A 20,677-nucleotide genomic window follows, 5' to 3' on the forward strand; every position below is an offset into this window, starting at 1 on the left:
CTGTCTGAGGCATGCTAACCAACTCGCACAGCCACTATACATTTAACCAGCTTGGGCATGGTGTGGCTCTAAACCTGTCCCTGGGAGAGAAAAGTTCTTGTTCGAATATGCTTTATTACAGATGTTAATATTCTTAATCACCTTGCAAGCACACTGGCTGCAGGAAAAGTGAGAGACCCATACATTGATGGAGGTTAGAGGTCCCATGGTCACTGGACAAGCTCTGCCTCATTCCAAATCATAAATCGATTTATTTCTGAACCCAGTCCTTCATGCTGGTATGGTGTCCACAGTTCTAGCCTATTTCTGTCCTTAGTTTACTAATGACTAAGTATAATTTGCAAGATTTCGTAGTCTTAGCCATCTCACTAAGAGATATCATATGCACTTGTTTTTTTAGAGGCGTGGCATTCACATTACAGTTTTTCAGGAGACCATCTGATTGAATCAGAAAGTTTGAAGCTTATGTGCAGATGGAGAGGTCAGTTGTTTTGCATTACTTACTCAGCCTAAGCCAGAGGGGTTTTGTTGTGGGTTAGGCCAGGCACTCCATTTGCCCAAGTGGTGCAGCCGATTGACCCTGAAGGTAGATATGTTTTTGTTTCAGCTAGATTGGATGGAAAGGATTTACATATATCAGTACTATATGCTTCTAATCAGGGGCAACTTGTCTTTCTGGGTAGTATGTCCAAAGAACTGGCCTCTACGGATCAAGGGCTGTTATTGATTGCAGGGTACTTTAACATAATCCTGGATATAGACGTTGATGGGTCCCAACCTTCGGTTCTAGTGGCACAATCCTGAAATACAACTGAGGCACTATTTGTCTGAGCGTCAAATCGGGTACTGGTGGATCTCTAGAGGGGAGTATATTTCCCCATAATAGAGTGCTCCTATTTCTCCCTACTTCACGCTCCACACACTTGCATCGATTTGTTTTTTTGCCACACCACCCACACCCGAATTAATATACAGTATTGAATAATTTAGTAAGACCTTGTCAAACCACAGTCTGCTACTCCTTATGTCAGTGCGGCAAACAAAATACTTGTAGACCTAACATGTGATCTCAGATTCCAGCTCTCCATGACATTGTCTGTAGACATACTATACTGGAGAGAATTACCACCTTCTTTGAGGCAAATGAAGGTTCCACTGACAGTACACTTTTAGAATGGGAGGCCTGCATAAGGGGCACCTGCATGAGGCAGCTTGCGTTCATCACTGTGGATGCATATGCTTATCTCTTCTAGCGCCTTAAAGTGACTGTTTTCAAGTTATTGGTAAAAATGTTAGAAGTAAAGTAGAATTTTTTTAATTGAAGTTTCTCCTTCAGGGCAGTGCATGCTGGGCTCCAAATTGCTGCCTCCGGACCACCGTCCAATGCCAATTTTAGGAGCGAGACATGAGGCTAAAAACTGCTAATGGTGATCTGTCGATGAAACCACACATTTGGGTGATTTTACATATCCGTACACCTGCCACGAGTCTGCTTTCCCACCAAGGCTATACATTGTCTCAGACACAGATTCAAAATGGTTGCTCCTGCTACAAGCAGCCTGGGGCTCCCATGCTGCTATTTGCATCAGACTGCTTAAATCCAAAGGAAGTTTTAGGGAACCCTGGAAATGCACTAAGTACAGAACCTAGAATTAAGCAGTTATGAAGGTGAAATGAAGTGAGAGCCATCCACCCATAAATTCCATAGGCTAGAATGTTAAACCTCTCCATTTTTCTTTTTTCTCGCTCATTATGGGTTTTATAAGTGTCCCAAACTTCAATTCAGGGTATTTCCAATGAGACATAATAAGTGGGCGGAGTGAAGGAATAGCTTTTAAAGGTTTTTAAGTGTACCACTGAAACGAGCATTGGCGAAGCCAGTAGGTCTCACCTGTAAAACCTATTGGTTTTGCCAGAGTTTTTCCCTCTTAAATGGCTGTTGCATGTACATGCAAGCAGCCATGGCAGTCATCTTGTAATGATTTTTCTTAAAGCGATTGGCAAATCTCTTAGGGATGACAGTTCTTTAATATGTGTATGCTGGCCATCTTTGAAAGATTTTTTTTTTTTTAAGGAAAGGAAACATACATGGTGGTGGTGTTTTTACTTTTTTTCATGCACTATTCCAAGATGGTAGGTCTTGGAATGGTAAATGTAAAAAAAATAAAGTGCGTATGGGTTGGTGCAAAGTCAAAGAAGTGAGCATCCCAGTAGCAGTGTGCAGCTACTTGAGCCTCAAAAAATAATAATATAAAATCAAAAGGGGATAGGAGAGAGGGAGTTTAGCAACTGAAGGGGGTAAGAGTTGACCTGCAGGAAGTTGGAAATTGATGGCAGAGGAGGTGTAAGTTGATAGCTTTGGGGGAGGGGGACAGGAACTAATGCTGAAAAGCCAGTTGTGCTGTGCACTTTCTAGGCCCTCACAAAAAAATAAAAATAAAAAATATTTTTAAAAAATAAAGTGAAGCTTGGATCAAGTAAGTGAGGAAAACCAAGCACTCCCATACATTGCTAAATGAACATGATAAAATAGTCTACTCATGTCACAAGTGCAAGGATACAAAAGAAAAATAATTCAAATGGCGTACATGCATGTACAAGCATATACAGTATACAGTGGTGGTCTTTTTGCTGTATTTTCATGTACTGTTCCAAGATGGCAGGCAGTCACCTTGGAATGCTTAATTAAAAATATATATATATACTGGTTTAAGATGCATCCGTGAGCATCCCAGTAACAGTGTGCAGCTGTCAGACCCTCATGTAAATAATAATATAAAAAACAAAGAGGGCAGGAGAGAGTAGTTGAGCTGATGGACAAGGGAGACTGAAGGAGGGTAAAGTTGACTGCGTGAGGTAGGAAGTTGATACAGAGAAAAGGCGTAAGTTGATGATGTGGGGGGGTGGCTGGAGCTAATATTGAAGGCACTGTGGAGCTCCTGAGCCCTCACAAAAAAATAACATAATTAATAAAAGATAAAGCGAGGCTAGGGGCCGGAAAGAGGGCGAGGAAAGCCAATCACTCTCATACATTGCTAAATAAATCTGATAAAATAGTCTCCTCGTGTCGGAAGTGGAAGGATACACGTCAGGCAGTCAAATTGATGGTAAGACCTTATGCTCCATGGGCAGGCCAGAAATAGGACTAGGGAGAAAAGCCGTTCAGTAAGGAGCAGGGAACTAATATAGACAAGAAATCCATCTAATCATGGCAAGGGGCTGACCCAGAACTCACACTAATAAGTATGTTGTTTTGTAGACAGTAGGTTTTTAACAACAGACAGCTTAGGTCAAGACCTAAAAACAAAGTGACAGGTGCTTACAGTGGGCTTCACAGACTTTTGTAATTGCTGTTTCGGTTCTAGATAGTTACAATTGTAGTCTTGCATACCCTTGGTAATATGATGTTTAAACCCATGATATTTGAGGTAATGGGTTTGGATAATTGGATAGAAATGTGTAAAGTTCTGTTTCATGTTGCACCCCACAATATCATCGTTATGGAGCAATAAACTCATTTCTGACCCGAAGAAGAGCCTCTGACTAACCAATGGCAAACAAAAAGATGTTTTAACACTAGCTGCTATGTTGCTTCAGAATTCGTAAACCTATAAATTGCACAGTAGTATATGTATATAGGTATGGATGGTGGCAGATCTGTCCTGGTAGGTGGTGACGAGGGGGAGGAAGTATTCATATTTATACCTCAAATGTGTCTCTCGAGTTTTTTTTATACTCTATTAATCCCATTAATTTCTAGATTGCCAAATTCTCTAGCTGTGTAATTTTAAACCTGTAATTAGCCTTAACTTTGACAGGGCACAGTGTTTTTCCAGAGCAGAGATGGAGGGGTAGGGGTGGTAATAACAGGCTGCAGCATTATACAATTTGTGGGTTTTTCAAACTTGCATTGAATCGGATTACCAATTGACCGTCTGGTAACGGACATGACTGTGGTCATGGCTGCAAGGCACTGTAAGAGTCTGTTACGACTCTCTCAGATCTTTGAACTATGTTCGGGTCCTTAGTACATTCTACTAAGTAGCTACAAGGAAGCAACATTCCCTTGTCGCAGGATAGCAGGAAAGAACGTCAGGAAGATTACTAGGCCTAGTTAGTAAGGAGAGCAAGATAATCTGCCAACATCCCCGTTTAAGATGAGGATGATAGTGCACTGAGAGATGAAGTGCTTGGTAAATGAAGTCTTCAAATGCTATTACCGATAGCTATGCCACTCCATGTTTACTTGAAGAGATGACTAGATAAGGAAAGACACTAATAATATTGAATTCGCTTAGAGAGATGCAGAACAAAGAGACACTTTCCATAGCCTTCATGGTTAATAAAATCACCAGTGCTCTTAAAGATGTCAGGTATCAAGGTGTCAGGACTCAAGGCTTAATCCTCAGTTCTTTTTAATGCATAGGATTTCTGTTTGCTTATATGATAAAAATGTACAAGAATGTTTAATGTACAATAAAATGTTACCCCAAAGGATTCCTCGTAGATTTCTTCAACATATAGCCTGCTTTATCCTCCCAAATGAACCTGGGTGTGTCACGGTAGAGCCTTGCAAAATTACCTGAGGTGTCTGGTGTAGATTAAGTAAACTGTTAATTCCCAATTTCCATCCAACAGGCGGGGCAAGCGGGGTCACACTCATTTCCATAAGGGCATGTGAAGTTCTGTGACATATCAGGATATGGATCAACTACTTGTCTCTATTCTGACTCTCTCATGCCACCATGCATGCCACATTCACCACACTTGGTGCATCCTCTGTGTACATCCCAAATAGGTCAACTGGACCAGGATGCCCTCTTTCACCCTGCTATTTGTTGTTACAGTTGAGCCCCTGGACTTCTTAGTTAGACAGAAATGTGCTGATTTGAGTGTCCACATTTAGTTGTATAGAGCAACCATCTTTCTAAATGCAGATGATGGATTACTCTTATCTTTAAAGAAAAACAATTGCTCATACGTTTGGAGAACAGGCTTCTTTACACCTTAACTGGGGCAAACCAGAACTGTTGCCATTAGTGGAGGGGCGTCGGTCTCTGTCTGCTCTTAATGTCACAGATTTGGTAGCACATGTGGGTGGTTTTTCTGGATTTAGGAGAAAGCTTTCATGAAGATCCATGGGCTAGGATTCAAACCAGTTCCGGAGGGTGTTTGTCGGAAAACATCAACTAGCCGAGATAGGAACCTATTCATCGAGGGTGCATTCACATCCTTTGGAAAAGTTAACCATCTGAGGAGGTTTCCTCACTAACTATGCTTTACGATTTCCAACCGGGAAATCCATTGTTTTTACATAGTTTACCGAATTCCCACCTGACAATAACCTAACGTAATACATTGTATAAGAATAGTTAACACATGGTTTCTAGTCATGGACGTCATTTAGGGGTCTCAGCTGCGACCACTGCGTTGCCCCTTGCGACCCCAGGCACTGTCTTTGCAACCCTTGACCTCAGAGGTGGCAAATTCAGTGTCAGGAACACAGTGGCAGCTCGTCCTCATGAACGCCAGAGGGGGCTCCACTCTCTTTGTTTTCTGTTAACCTTTTATTACATTAATAGTGAATACTAATATACTATTCACTATTAGTGTAATAAAAATGGAGTACATGGCAGCTGAGGTAAGTAAAAAAGGCTTTTAAGTGTATGATGTGTGCGTGCTGGTGGGTGAAAGTGTGTTTATGTGAGAGTGTAGGTTTGACTTAGTGTGTATATGTAAGTATGTATGTGCGAGTGGAGGTCAAAGGGCATGTGATGTCACTTCCGCTACCCCTGGCGTTTCGGTGAATTGACATCCATGTTTCTAGTGTGTACACAATGTATGTTTCTGAATCCCTGATCGCTGTCTCTTTGTTATACATGTTGCCTCAGAGTTTCAGCAGTGATTACATTATTTCACAAATTGCTCTCCATTAGAAGACTTGATATGTTCTTCCCCAAGAACATCTGGGCTGAATTAATTCCCTTCTTGTCAAGTACACTACTGGCCCATAATCACATTCTCTTATCATTCTACGGGATCTTGGTAATTTTTGAGCGGTGCCATGGAACAGTATGTAATTGTGCTATGAATGTGTATTTGCATAATCAGACTTGATCTTGGTCTCTTTTATTGCATGATGTTGCACATAAAATTCTCGAGTTAAAAAAAAAAAAAAGTTTCCCAGTTCAGCAAGGTCCACTTGCTTGTGCTTCTAATCTGATAGAGTATTATGACAAACTTACCAATCAACTGTAACAATCCATCTTTCAAAATATATATACTTTGATTTCGTTATTATTCATAATAACAGTCTCCGTGTAATGTTTTATAAAGAATCTGATATAGCATTACAGCCCACTGTTGATGGTGATACTTACTGCAGAGGTGGCTCCTCTGCTATTGCGGAGGAACGTCGCCTCCTCCTCCTCCCCGCCAGGAAGAGCAGCCGCAAATCTTTTACAAGAAAATGATAATAAACTATGTTTATTATAAAAAGGGCGGGCCATGGGGCTGTGACGAGTATGAAGGGGGAGTGCAGTGTCCATGTATGTTTAGCTGGCTGTCTCGGGCTGGCCAAACACACATGCACACTGGACTCCCTCCAACCTGGGATACTTAGGAGGGTGTATGAAAACATCTAATATTGTTGTCTCACAAGATTTTGTGAAATTCCATGAAATTTCATAAACGTATACTTTTTAGGAAAAACATGGGTTGCCAATATCCTCTATGACTTTTTTGTAGAGTCCACACTTCATGGAAAAAAGTCTTGCGAAATTACCAACAGGAGACTGGTTGGGACCTACAACATGTCTAGGGAAACCATACTCCCACTGCCATCTCACAAGAGTTTTTTTTTAATGTGAGATGCATGCTTAGGTGCAAATAAAAAAGTACATCAAATAATGCAGAATCTCCCCTCCTGAAAGATTTGTATTGCTTTCCAGTATAATCAAAATTTCACTCAGACCTAATGACAATACCGTTTTTAAGGGACAATTCAAATTTTATTTGAAAGGAAATGAAGTGAGGTACAATTAACTTGAACTGCTCAAAATTAAAATTATTTCTTATGCTTGCACTTGCAAAACATCAAAGTTTCAATGAGTAAAATGATTTCTAAATGGTATCTATCTTTTTTAAACAGCATGCTATCCAGGACTCAGTGCACTGGCACATTATTGTCAAAGGGCTCTAAAATAAAATGCTGACTTTATGGGGCAAACTCTCCATATTCCCTACTCCACTGTCCCCTCTCACATCTTGTAGTCCTCAAACAACGTTTTACTCTGGCAAAATTGAGGGATGTTAACTCCTTTGAGGGTCCATGTATTAATTATGCTTATGTAATGCTCACATACACATATGCTCAGTGCTGCTCAGTCTGACTTGCTCAACCCGGAATGGTTTGGTCATTTTTTTTAATATAACTTTGGTTTTCTATGACGTAGCCTAATTGACATAGGCATTATTTACCTTGTACAATAATGTACAGTGTCACACTACTTCTAAAGTGATTTTTTTGTAATAAATGGATTTATTGTGTATAATTTTTTTCCTAATTTAGTTTCAATTGCATTGCTTTTCTTCCTTCTCCTTTCAATAATAACACAATTCCAAGAGGAATTGGGGGACACAACTGCATAACACTGGGTGATTTATTTATTCAGAGTTTGGAAAGAGCCCACACCACTATGATCCTAAGAGAATAAAAGGCAGGAAGTAAAAAGAGGTAAAAGCCATAGAGTTTGTCAGGAAGGCTAACATTTCTGGAGTCCGTAGATAGATAGACTTCCAATACTCTTTTTACAACCTGGAGTAGTGTGTGATTGAGAATGCAGTCTAGTTGCTGTTTGTATTGTTCTATTGAGTGTCTGTTGCTTAAAGAACTATTGATTCAACTGTATTTCGTTGCATCTGTTCCTGGGAGGCCAGCCAGATCATTTTAGCCTTAGTCAGTCTGGTATCCTCCACATACGTCATGTGCAGGTTGTTGTGGTGGTTTCTTTTTACCATCCTTTTAGTCTTCTGTTGTGGACTGATTGACGATCATAGGTAGTGATATCCATTGAAAAATTAAAAAGAAAGTCTCTGTGTGATACCTTTTCTTAGGGTCGCAGGGCAGCCAGGGGCTACTTGGCCTGAATTCTAATAATTGAGGCTCTTTATCACTGGTGTCCAGAAGCCACAATTTTAATACTGTCCATGGCAATTGAGTCTCAGAGTAGCAGGGTTAAGCAGCGATGGCTTACTCAAGGAGGGGGTGCTAAGTTAGCTACTCAGAATGCAGTTTAACAGTAGTAAAAATCCAGTCCATTTTTTACTTTGAAATAAGAAGGACTTTAATACACATAAGCATAAAATTACACATAAAATGAAATGCAATGAAAACTAGATCTCTCAGGCACCGTCCCAGATCCAACCCCAAACAGCATTCCACCACCCTAGCCCAATGCTCTTTAAAAACACTCACATGGGACCCTATTGCCAATATTATTGTCCACTGCCTAGCTCTGTGGTGCAACCAACCGAGAACTAATGATCTTCATTGGAGAGTTGCAAACTGCAGCACTATAGTGCATGAGTGTTGATCTGTGTAAATCTCCAAAGACTGAAGTTGTCAGTGCTACACTTCAAAGTGGTGGTGCTACATCTGCTTTACTTAGAGTTGGCTTCAGTAACCAGGGCTGGAATGTTTACAAAGTTTCGATGCACCCGATATGGAACATCAGCTAGCCTTCTAGACTACCCACAGACTCAAACCTGAAAGTGCGAAGTGACCACCCAACAACTGGCAAACACCCTTTGGGTGTTTTCATGATTTCCAGAGCAGTGGTCAATGTCTGGTTTCTGGTGCTCCATGAGAAGCCACAGTGTGCTGATGTCCAAAAGGACAGTGATTGCTAGACCTCAAATTGAATGCAGTGTCTGGTCAGAATTCCTGTTCACACTGAATACACCTTCCCAGGTGATGGTGAGCACATGGGTATGTATCTAGAAGCCCACTGACTGTGGTTAGGATTTTCCGGTGGTGGAGTCACCCACAGATCTGAGGCATATGGTGTGCCAAGACAAAGCTGGAGACTAAATTGGCACTGACGTCCTTGCTTTGGGGTTCAGATAACAATTGTTCCACATTCTTGGGTTAGATTTTACATTCCAATATTCTGGAATTAAGCTCACGACCTCTAGCTAACCCAATGGATCCCATGTCAAGGGGGGAGGTTGAGGAAATCTCAGGACCTCAGGTGTTAAATATATTAAATGCTGCAGGATCCCTCTGTGGCACTGCAACTTTTAGGAACAAAGAAGATTCGACCTTGGTGTAGGCGTGAGGATGTTGAACTTCCTGATGTAACTATTATTTCCTGCCCAGCTTGCTGGAAACAGACTTATGTTTCCAGAGCAAACATTGAGTTAATCCACACTGTTCCTTCACAGCAGCTGAGATGTGTCCTTGTCCATACGTAGTTAATGATCAGATTCAGGGCGGGAGAGACCACCATCAAGGGTTCCCTGTCCTGGATCTCCATTGTCTTCTCAGCTGCACAGGTGCAAAGCTCTACCTTGGTTGCAGAGACAAACATTGAACAAGTACTAGGTGGAAGGACCCAGAAGCTTTCCTTTCTAGGGGGGCCAGGCAGTGCCGGTGAAAATCACTGCTGCTTTTGGATCCTGGCGGGTTCTCCACTCTGTGTTTCACCCTGGCATGATCAGTGTGTGCCTGATCCATGAAGCACTGCAGACCCTCCTGGCATAGTTCGGACTAGTTTAGGTGAAAATAGTAACCTACGACAGGAGGCATGATTGTTCTAGGCTTGCAGATCTTGGCAGGCAGAGGGAAGAAGGAGTAGTTTATCTCTGGAAGGGATATCTGTGGCCACCACCTTGACCATCAGAGACAAATTGCTTTGGGGAGAGGGGAGGAGATTGTGTACTGCATGTTCCCAGGTCTGAGAAGGACTCTGGGAAGACTGTGTCAAAGCCAAGCCAATGTCGTTACTGACTAAGGCCGAAAGAGGCCTGACTCCCCTCCAGTCATTTACTACATAGGCGAGCCACACTCCTTTGCATATGTTTGCTTGAGCATTTTCTTCAGCAGTCTGATGCGATTTCTCACCTTTACAAATGCATGGTTGCGATGAAGGAAAATAAACTAATGATGTTCAAAATGGAAGCACTTTGTGATGAACAGGCACTTCTCGCTAATTGTAATAATTTTTTTTTCCTGAGGTCATCATACTGCATCGTTATTTATAATGATTTTACCTATGTTCATTTCAGTAATCTTGTATTCTCTTTGTGGTGTTTATATTTACTTTTTGATTAGATTGTGCCTAGATTAATAATGATATGTCGATTTTTATTGCGTTGTTTACACTTCTAAAGAATGCAGGGGGATTCAGTTTCTTTTTCCCATAGTAGTGTGTGGGAAAAAATCACTTGAAAAATAAGTAGTTTGCATGCCTTAAATGATCGTGTAGCTCCTAAAATTTTCGTAAGTATGAGAGTTGGTTTTCGGTAACTGCACGTCGTCTTGTTTCTTCCATCCAGACTGTCTCTTACACTCAGTTTTTATATCAAACAAACGCACTGGGGGCTCGGAGGAATACGATAGACTCTACCACGTCTTTCTCTCAATTTCGCAATGCCAGCCATCGCAGCCTCTGTCTTGCCAGGGCGAATAGCACGCAAGGAAGCATTGATACAGGTAAAAATCAGCACTTGTCAAACAATCATGAACTACTTGACAATTGGTGAGATATTACGTTGCATTTCTCTGGTGATACAGAATCTTCTCATGACTTAACTTTTTTCACTCATATACGATGAAACTAGTCAACCTTACAGATGTACTTGGTTCTGCGGTGTAAATTTGGTCCTCTTTGCCCAACCCGTAAAATACTTACACAGAGGGTTATGTCAGGACACAAGGCATCATGTGAAGATTAACATATCTGCCTTTAGTATGGTTTACTCTACTACTCATATAATTTCAAATCTGTGGGATACAGTCCTTGTGTTCTAATCTGTTTGGGTCTACTGGGGGACTTTTTGTTTTTAGTTCCCTTTACCTGTCCGAACCAAATCATTGGAGAACCATATTATCAGTGCCTAAAATGTTTATGCTGCGTTCTTTTTTATGCCCCGTTCTTTTGGTGGAAATGATAGAGAAACTGAAGTCTCCTATGGATAATCATAAGCGTCAATGCGGAGATCCACCCACTTTTCCAAACCCCTAACCTGAATGCATTAAAATGGGAGCCGCAGATAGTAGCAGGTCTTTGTTATGGATGACTGCCTTCTAAAAGACATAGGGGAGAAATTAAAGCACTCTGCAAGGAGATATTTTGTGATCTCTAACATGATCATTGGATCTTTTCCTGCCCTTCCAAACTCCGTTCCAACAATTTAAGGCGTTTTACCAGACTTTTTGCTAAGATATCTCTTCACAAGGGGGGCTCTAGCCTTTGCATAACTGCCTTTCCTATGTCTTTACTAAGTAGATACATTCATGTGCCTTTGCCATACATCTCTTTACTAAGTAGGTACATTTATTTGCCTTTACCGTACATCTCTTTACTAAGTGGGTACATTTATGTACTTTTACCGTGCATGCCTTTACAGCACGGATCCTGCCCCTCATTTAATATTCTTTGTTTTTGGGGGGAGGGGGTCCCACCAGGGGCACCTGCATCTTTATTTTTTGTTGAAGGCTGCAGGGGAAGCCTCGTGGCCCTGCTGGCTCCTTGAAGGAGATCTTTAGGGCTGCACAGGAGCCATCAATATTTTTTATTTTTATTTTTTATATAAGCTTCAGTGGCCCGTTACCCACCCAAGGCACCCCACAGCATTTATCTACATTTGGCACCGAGGAGAGCCCCAGTGCCCCTCTGGCTTCTTGCAAGAGGCCCCATCCTATGGGGCTACATAGAAACCAGACACCTTTATTTTCTTTTTCTTCCAAAAAAAAACTGCGGTGTCCTAGTGCTCACTCGGGGCACCCCACAGCATTGCCAACGTTGGAGGATGCAGGGGGAGCCCCAAAGCTCTCGCAGCCCAGCTGGCTTCCCTGCCAACACCCATCATAGGTGGGGCAGGAGCCGGCATTGCTATCACCTGGCGGCAGCCGCTTTTCTGTTGCACCCACCTTGCAAGAGCAGTTCTTTGTTTGTCTACTCTATACAGTGCAGGCAGGGAGAAACTTTTGAATTTTAGCCCAATGCTCCAGTTATACAAAGTTTTTGAACGTTAATGAACCCTATTTTTCAAAACTACTGGACGGATTTGCACCAAGTCATAAAAAGCATGCATTTCTAGACCAGGATCTCCCATTCTGGCAAATTTGGTGTAATTTTTGTTCAGCTGTTTTGCCGTATTGCAGTTCAATTTTCCCATGGAAAACTTGCACAGTATTTTCTTCATTATTTTGACTCCTAAAGCTTCAGTGATATTTTTTATGACGTTATAAAAGTTGTCATGATTGCTGTAATATCTGGAGTAATTAGCAGTGCATGGCGAGGGCATGACAAGTTACCTTAGGGTGCAAGTTATAGTTACGTGAAACAACTAACTCTAATTTCTAAGGTTTTGTGCAAGTAAATTCAGAACCTAACTATAACGTCCCCGTAACTTTTTTTTTGGGTGAATTTCTATGTTTTTTTAAATTCTATTTCCTAACCATAACTTCCATGTAACCTTTGGTTTATTTTGTCTGTTTTTTTAATTTTTTTTAACATAAAGTAATTTCAATTACTATACATTAATCAAACCAACACCGCTCACAGCCTCTGGCCGTGTGCTGCGGGGGTTGGTCACAGGGCCAGGCTTGCGGGCATGCTCTGCAGCCAACCTCCTATATCCACCCAACTGGACACGGCCTGCGGCCAACTCCCTCTAACCCATTGCCGCGCACAGCCAGCAGCCAACCCCCTATTAGCCACCCAACTCCGCACTGTACATGGCTGAAGGGTCTGTCTCTGGGTGTGAGAATAGGTGTGAGAGTTGTCTGTAGGTGTGAGAGTGTCTGTCTGGCTGTGAGACTGGGTGTGTGAGGAGCGGAGTGGTTCTGTGAGTGAGTGGATGTGTGGTGGTCTGATTGGGTCTGTGAGCATGTGCATGAGTGTTTGAGTGGGTATGTGAGTGGGTCCGTAAGAGTCTGAGTGGGTATATGAGTGGGAGAAAGATTGAAAGAGAGAAATTGAGAGAGAGAGAAATAAAGAAGTGGGGAAGAGAGAGAGTTGTTTAGGCTTTGATGAATGATATACTTAGAGTGAAATATTTCTGGACACATTGAAAAGAAAAATGTATTTGTCAATTAAAAAGAGTGACATCATCGTTTCTGTATGTACCTCACAAATTTCAAGTTGAAAAGAAACTAGGGCAGGGAAATGACCATAGACTCACCTAGACTGGAATTCTCAACCTCCAGTGTGGAGGGTCTGAGACCTTAACCACTAGGCTAGAAGCGACTGATTACTGTGCTTTGTCCAGACTTACCTATCAATTTCAACCCACAGATTTTGATGTGAAAAAGACTTCAGTGTTCCATTACTATAAATTTTTAACAGTCAAAACAATCAAAAATAAACAGCTGCATGCAATACCAGGATTTGAACCTTCATCCTACTGAGTGACAGTCCAAGAGCTTTACCAGTAGGCCAGAAGTGACTTGGTGCAGCTGTCTATTAAATCATAACTATAACATTAAAATCAAACATCTTGCTAGTGTGACACTTTCAAGTCTGTGTATGGAGAGATCATTGCAATAACAATCTATCCCTCTCTCTTTCATCCATAAAGGGATGGAAGAGAGAAGGATAGACACACAGAAAGTGAGAGATTGAGAGAGAGGGAGGGAGAGAAATTAAGAGAAAGAGATTGACAGAGAGAACTTGAGAGGGAGAGCAGTTTTTAGGTTTTGATGAATGTTGTACTTAGAATGATGTATTTTAGGACAAATTAAAAAGGAAAATGTATTTGTCATTTAAAACGAGTGATATCACCTTCCAGTATGAATCTTAAACTTTTGAAGTTTAAAAGAACTTAAAGAAGCAAAATGACTGTGGACACACCTGGAGTAGAACCCTCAACTTTGAGTGTGAAGGTCTGTGACCTAACCTTTAGGCCACTGGTGACTCCTTACAGTGATGCTTTCAGACATAACTATGACAGTCAACCCACGCATGTGATTGGGAAGAAGCGTGAATGTTCCATCAGTAGGAAGGTTTAACAGTCAAAACACTAATAAACAAACACACACACTGCCAAGCAATAGTAGGATTTGAACCGTCAGCCTACTGAGTGACAGCATGAGACCTTGACCATTAAGCCAGAAGTGACTCTGTTCTGCTCTGCACCCAAATGTTACTATAACATTTGTACCAAACATCTTGATCGTCTGACTCTTTGAAGTCATTGTATGGAGAGACCATTGCAGTAACAATCTCTCTCTCTCTGTGTCTTCTATCCCATTATGGGATGAAAGACAGAGGGAGAGTGTGACACGACTGCAGGGGGAGCCTGAAGGCCTCCACGGTCCTACCTGTCTCCCCATGTTCTGTGGGAGCTGGCATTCTTCCGCAGCAGGGAGCTGCTCCCTACTTGCAGGAGAAATGTTTTCATCCGTTTTCATGCCCACACATTTGCGAGCAGGGAAACGGATGAAAACTCAGCTTTCTGCAAGCAGCAACTGTGTTGCGGCTTCCGCTTGCAGAAAGTGGAGTTATGTTTGTTTTTGCTTGGTGGGAGATGTTAGCAAATGCAAACAGCTATGTCCTGGGGGTGAGCATATCAACAGACCCCCTTCATTCATTTATTGTAGCCCCGTGGAGGTGGTGGTCTGGTTGTCCCCAGTGCTGAGAAGGTGGGGGGGGTTCATGCGCACCCCCAACTCACTCCCCTACCACCACCCACTTGCATTCAATTCAAACTTTGCCCTGGGGAGGCAAACTACTGAACGGATTTACACCAAATAACACAAATCACTCCTTCTGGACCAAGAGCTACCTTTCTTCCAAATTTGGTGTAATTTGGTCCAGCGGTTCGGGCTGTAGTCATGTCTAAAACCCCTATGAGAATTATAATGGGAAACACATTTTTTTTGCACCTTCGATTCCCTCTTTTTCTCAGCCCCTGCTTGAAGGGTCACCCCAAAACTTCCCATGTACAACAGGATTCACTGGAATACATTTTTGACAAATTTTGTGAAGATTCGTCAAATGGTGCCAAAGATATAGGCAAGTCAAAAACGCTTTTTCTATGGAAACATGATCCTAACTATAACTACCTACTGGTGACCGACAGAAGATTTATTATATATATATATGTTCGATGGCATGTGTAGCTGCAGATACACATTCTTTGCACATCCCGCCATCCAGTGTTGGTCTCGGAGTGTTACAAGTTGTTTTTCTTCGAAGAAGTCTTTCGAGTCACGAGATCGAGGGACTCCTCCCCTTTCGGCTCCATTGCGCATGGGCGTCGACTCCATCTTAGATTGTTTTTTTTCCGCCATCGGGTTCGGACGTGTTCCTTTTCGCTCCGTGTTTCGGTTCGGAAAGTTAGTTAGAATCTCGGAAAAATCGACGGTATTGTTTGCGTTCGGTATCGGGTTAGTTACTACAGAGCGACACTGATTTTTGAAGAACTCCGGTGGCCCTTTGGGGTTTTTTCGATCCCCCGTCGGGGCCTGGTCGGCCCGGCCACGTGTCTCTTCAAGACTGATGGAACGGACCCCATTCCGATTCTGCCCAAAATGTCACAACAAGTATCCGTATACAGATCAGCACCTGGTCTGTAACTTGTGTTTGTCTCCAGAACACAAAGAAGAGACGTGTGAAGCCTGTCGAGTGTTTCGGTCGAGGAAGACATTGAGAGACCGAAGATCAAGAAGACTGCAAATGGCGTTGGCGCCGACAGAACAAAGGCATTTGGAGGAAGAAGAGGAAAGCTTCTCCATCCAGGAGTCGGACTCGGACGAGCTCGAGCCCGAAAAAGAAAAGGCCTAAAACCGTGAGTAAGACGTCAAAACATAAAACTCACGAGAAGACCACAAAAGCCCACGGGACGCCACCGCCAACAGGCCATGGCTTAACCCGTAAAATAGGTGACCGACCATCGGCACCGAAAAAGGGCACGCTTGTGTCGAAGTCATCCGACTGCGGTCAAGATACCGGCACACAGCAATCTCGATCCCGAGACAGCGGCTCAGAGCAAGTTCGGCACCGAGACAGCGGCACCGAAATGGGTCGGCACCGAGAAATCATGACGCCGAAAATAAAAAAAAGTGTCGTAGGAGCCGAAAAAGGCTACCGAAAAGGTTTCCATTCCGAAACATCCAGCATCGGAAGCGAAATCTGGGTCCTACACAGAGGAACAGGGATTGTCCTCCCAAATGCAAGGACATAAGTTCGGACAAGAACTAGAATCAATGGAGCCGGACTACACTCAAAGGAGGCTCCACATTCAAAAGGACACAGGGAAGATAAGCACACTTCCCCCAATTAGGATGAAAAGAAGACTTGCTTTTCACGAAAAGGACAAGCAGCCACAGGCAAAGGTGGCAAGACAGACAACTCCGCCACCATCTCCACCACCATCAATGCACACATCACTGGTAGACACTCCACCACTGATGCAATCCCCAACGCATACAGCAATAAGTCAAGACGATCCCGACGCATGGGACCTTTATGATGCGCCAGTATCGGATAACAGCCCAGACTGTTACCCAGTGAGACCGTCCCCACCTGAGGACAGTACATCCTACACGCAGGTGGTCTCAAGGGCAGCAGCTTTTCATAATGTCACCTTGCATGCAGAACCAATTGAGGATGACTTTTTGTTTAATACACTATCCTCCACTCATAGCCAATACCAGAGCTTACCTATGCTACCGGGAATGCTTAAACACTCCAAACAGGTGTTTCAGGAGCCTGTGAAGAGCAGGGCCATAACTCCAAGGGTGGAGAAAAAGTACAAGCCACCGCCTACAGATCCTGTGTATATCACGCAGCAACTAACACCAGACTCTGTGGTAGTAGGGGCAGCTCGCAAGAGAGCAAACTCTCCCACCTCTGGAGACGCACCACCTCCAGACAAGGAGAGTCGCAAATTTGACGCTGCAGGTAAAAGGGTTGCAGCACAAGCAGCAAACCAATGGCGCATTGCCAACTCACAAGCACTTCTGGCAAGATATGATAGGGCTCATTGGGACGAAATGCAGCATTTCATAGAACACTTACACAAAGAGTTCCAAAAAAGGGCACAACAAGTGGTGGAGGAAGGACAAAGTATCTCAAATAATCAGATACGGTCATCAATGGATGCAGCAGATACAGCTGCAAGGACAGTAAATACTGCAGTAACAATAAGGAGACACGCATGGTTGCGTACGTCAGGATTCAAGCCGGAAATACAACAAGCTGTGCTGAATATGCCTTTTAATGGGCAGCAGTTGTTTGGGCCGGAGGTGGACACTGCTATAGAAAAACTTAAAAAAGACACGGATACGGCCAAAGCCATGGGTGCACTCTACTCCCCACAGATCAGAGGCACATTTCGCAAAACACAGTTTAGAGGGGGGTTTCGAGGACAAGCTACAGAACCCACAACCTCACAAACAAGGCCCACTTATCAAAGTCAATATCAGCGGGGAAGTTTTCGGGGACAATATAGAGGGGGACAATTCCAAAAGAATAGAAGGAAGTTCCAAAGCCCCAAAGCTCCTCAAAATAAGCAGTGACTTCCAAGTCACAAATCCCCAACACATAACACCTGTGGGGGGGAGACTAAGCAATTTTCGCAAACATTGGGAAGAGATAACAACAGACACCTGGGTACTGGCAATTATCCAGCATGGTTATTGCATAGAATTTCTCAAATTCCCTCCAAACGTTCCACCGAAAAGACACAATATGTCAAAACAACATATGGATCTTCTAGGACTAGAGGTCCAGGCATTGCTACAAAAAGGAGCAATAGAATTAGTACCAATTCAACAGAAAGGAACAGGAGTTTACTCTCTGTACTTTCTCATACCCAAAAAGGACAAAACACTGAGACCTATATTAGATCTCAGAACATTAAATACCTACATCAAATCAGACCACTTTCATATGGTGACATTACAAGACGTAATCCCACTGCTCAAACAACAAGACTACATGACAACACTAGACTTAAAGGATGCATATTTCCATATACCAATACATCCTTCACACAGAAAATACCTAAGATTTGTATTCCAAGGGGTACATTACCAATTCAAGGTGTTGCCATTCGGAATAACAACTGCACCAAGAGTTTTTACAAAATGCCTGGCAGTAGTAGCTGCGCATATCAGAAGACAGCAAATACATGTGTTCCCGTACCTAGACGATTGGTTAATCAAAAGCAACACACTAGAACAGTGTTTACAACATACAAAGTACGTCATAGAAACACTACACAAACTAGGTTTCTCAATCAATTACACAAAGTCACACCTTCAGCCGTGTCAAACACAGCAATACTTTGGGGCAACAATCGACACAGCAAAAGCGATTGCCACTCCAAGTCCACAAAGAGTACAAGCATTTCACAATGTAATACAGGTCATGTATCCAAACCAAAGAATACAAGTCAAAATAGTAATGAAACTCCTAGGCATGATGTCCTCATGCATAGCCATTGTCCCAAACGCAAGATTGCACATGCGACCCTTACAACAGTGCCTAGCATCACAATGGTCACAAGCACAGGGTCAATTTCTAGATCTAGTGTTGATAGACCGCCAAACATACACCTCGCTTCAATGGTTGAACAATATAAATGTAAACCAAGGGCGGCCTTTTCAAGACCCACTGCCTCAATACGTAATAACTACAGATGCCTCCATGATAGCGTGGGGAGCACACCTCAATCAACACAGCATTCAGGGACAATGGGACTCTCAGCAAAAACAGTTTCACATAAATCACTTAGAACTATTAGCAGTATTTCTAGCGTTAAAAGCATTTCAACCAATAATAAGCCACAAACACATTCTTGTCAAAACAGACAACATGACAACAATGTATTACCTAAACAAACAGGGAGGAACACACTCAACACAATTGTGTCTCCTTACACAAAAAATATGGCATTGGGCGATACACAACCACATTCGCCTAATAGCACAGTTCATTCCAGGGATACAGACTCAATTAGCAGACAATCTCTCTCGGGATCACCAACAGATCCACGAATTGGAAATTCATCCCCAAGTACTACACACTTACTTCCAAAATTGGGGAACACCACAAATAGACCTGTTTGCAACAAAAGAAAACGCAAAATGCCAAAACTTCGCATCCAGGTACCCACAAGATCAATCTCTGGGCAAGGCGTTATGGATGAGTTGGTCAGGGATATTTGCATACGCTTTTCCCCCTCTCCCACTCCTTCCATATCTAGTAAACAAGTTGACTCAAAACAAACTCATACTCATAGCACCAACTTGGGCAAGACAACCGTGGTATACAACACTACTAGACCTCTCAGTAGTGCCTCATATCAAACTACCAAACAGACCAGATCTGTTAACTCAACACAATTAACAGATCAGACACCCCAATCCAGCATCGCTGAATCTAGCAATTTGGCTCCTGAAGTCTTAGAGTTCGGACATTTAGACCTTACACAGGAATGTATGGAAGTCATAAAACAAGCTAGAAAACCAACCACTAGACATTGCTATGCAAATAAGTGGAAAAGGTTTGTTTATTATTGCCATAATAATCAAATTCAACCCTTACACGCATCTGCTAAAAACATCGTAAGCTATTTGCTACATTTGCAAAAGTCAAAACTAGCTTTTCATCCATTAAGATACATCTTACCGCAATTTCAGCTTACCTGCAAATTACCCACTCAACTTCACTATTTAGGATACCAGTCATAAAAGCATTTATGGAAGGCCTAAAAAGAATTATACCACCAAGAACACCACCAGTTCCTTTGTGGAACCTCAACATTGTCTTTACACGACTCATGGGGCCACCATTTGAACCCATGCACTCATGTGAAATGCAATATTTAACATGGAAAGTTGCATTTCTAATTGCCATCACATCTCTAAGAAGAGTCAGTGAAATCCAAGCATTTACCATACAAGAACCATTTATTCAAATACACAAGCATAAAGTAGTTCTACGGACAAATCCTAAATTTTTACCAAAAGTCATATCACTGTTCCACTTGAATCAAACAGTAGAACTACCAGTGTTCTTCCCACAACCAGATTCTGTAGCTGAGAGAGCACTGCATACATTAGACATCAAAAGAGCGTTAATGTACTACATTGACAGAACAAAACAAATTCGGAAAACAAAACAATTATTTGTTGCTTTCCAAAAACCTCATACAGGTAATCCAATTTCAAAACAAGGCATTGCTAGATGGATAGTTAAATGCATTCAAACCTGTTATCTCAAAGCAAAAAGAGAACTGCCTATTACACCTAGAGCACACTCAACTAGAAAGAAAGGTGCTACCATGGCCTTTCTAGGAAACATTCCAATGACTGAAATATGTAAGGCAGCCGCATGGTCTACGCCTCATACGTTTACCAAACACTACTGCGTGGATGTGTTAACAGCACAACAAGCCACAGTAGGACAAGCAGTACTACGAACTTTGTTTCAAACAACTC

The 20,677-nt window shown here is 42.4% G+C and overlaps 1 protein-coding gene across 2 annotated transcripts in view; it reads left to right on the forward strand.

The window, feature by feature from the left end:
- The window catches only part of CABLES1 (Cdk5 and Abl enzyme substrate 1), a 442,043-nt gene that overhangs the window by 303,777 nt on the left and 117,589 nt on the right, over positions 1–20,677 (forward strand). The window contains exon 6 of one of the 2 annotated variants that reach the window (XM_069220017.1): positions 10,558–10,714. The exons of the other annotated variant lie outside the window; for it this stretch is intronic. Within the exon in view, the coding sequence (XP_069076118.1) occupies positions 10,558–10,714 (157 nt within the window). The remainder of the gene's footprint in view (positions 1–10,557; positions 10,715–20,677) is intronic. 2 annotated transcript variants of the gene reach the window in all.

Source organism: Pleurodeles waltl, chromosome 2_2, assembly GCF_031143425.1.
Source record: "Pleurodeles waltl isolate 20211129_DDA chromosome 2_2, aPleWal1.hap1.20221129, whole genome shotgun sequence".
NCBI lineage: Eukaryota > Metazoa > Chordata > Amphibia > Caudata > Salamandridae > Pleurodeles > Pleurodeles waltl.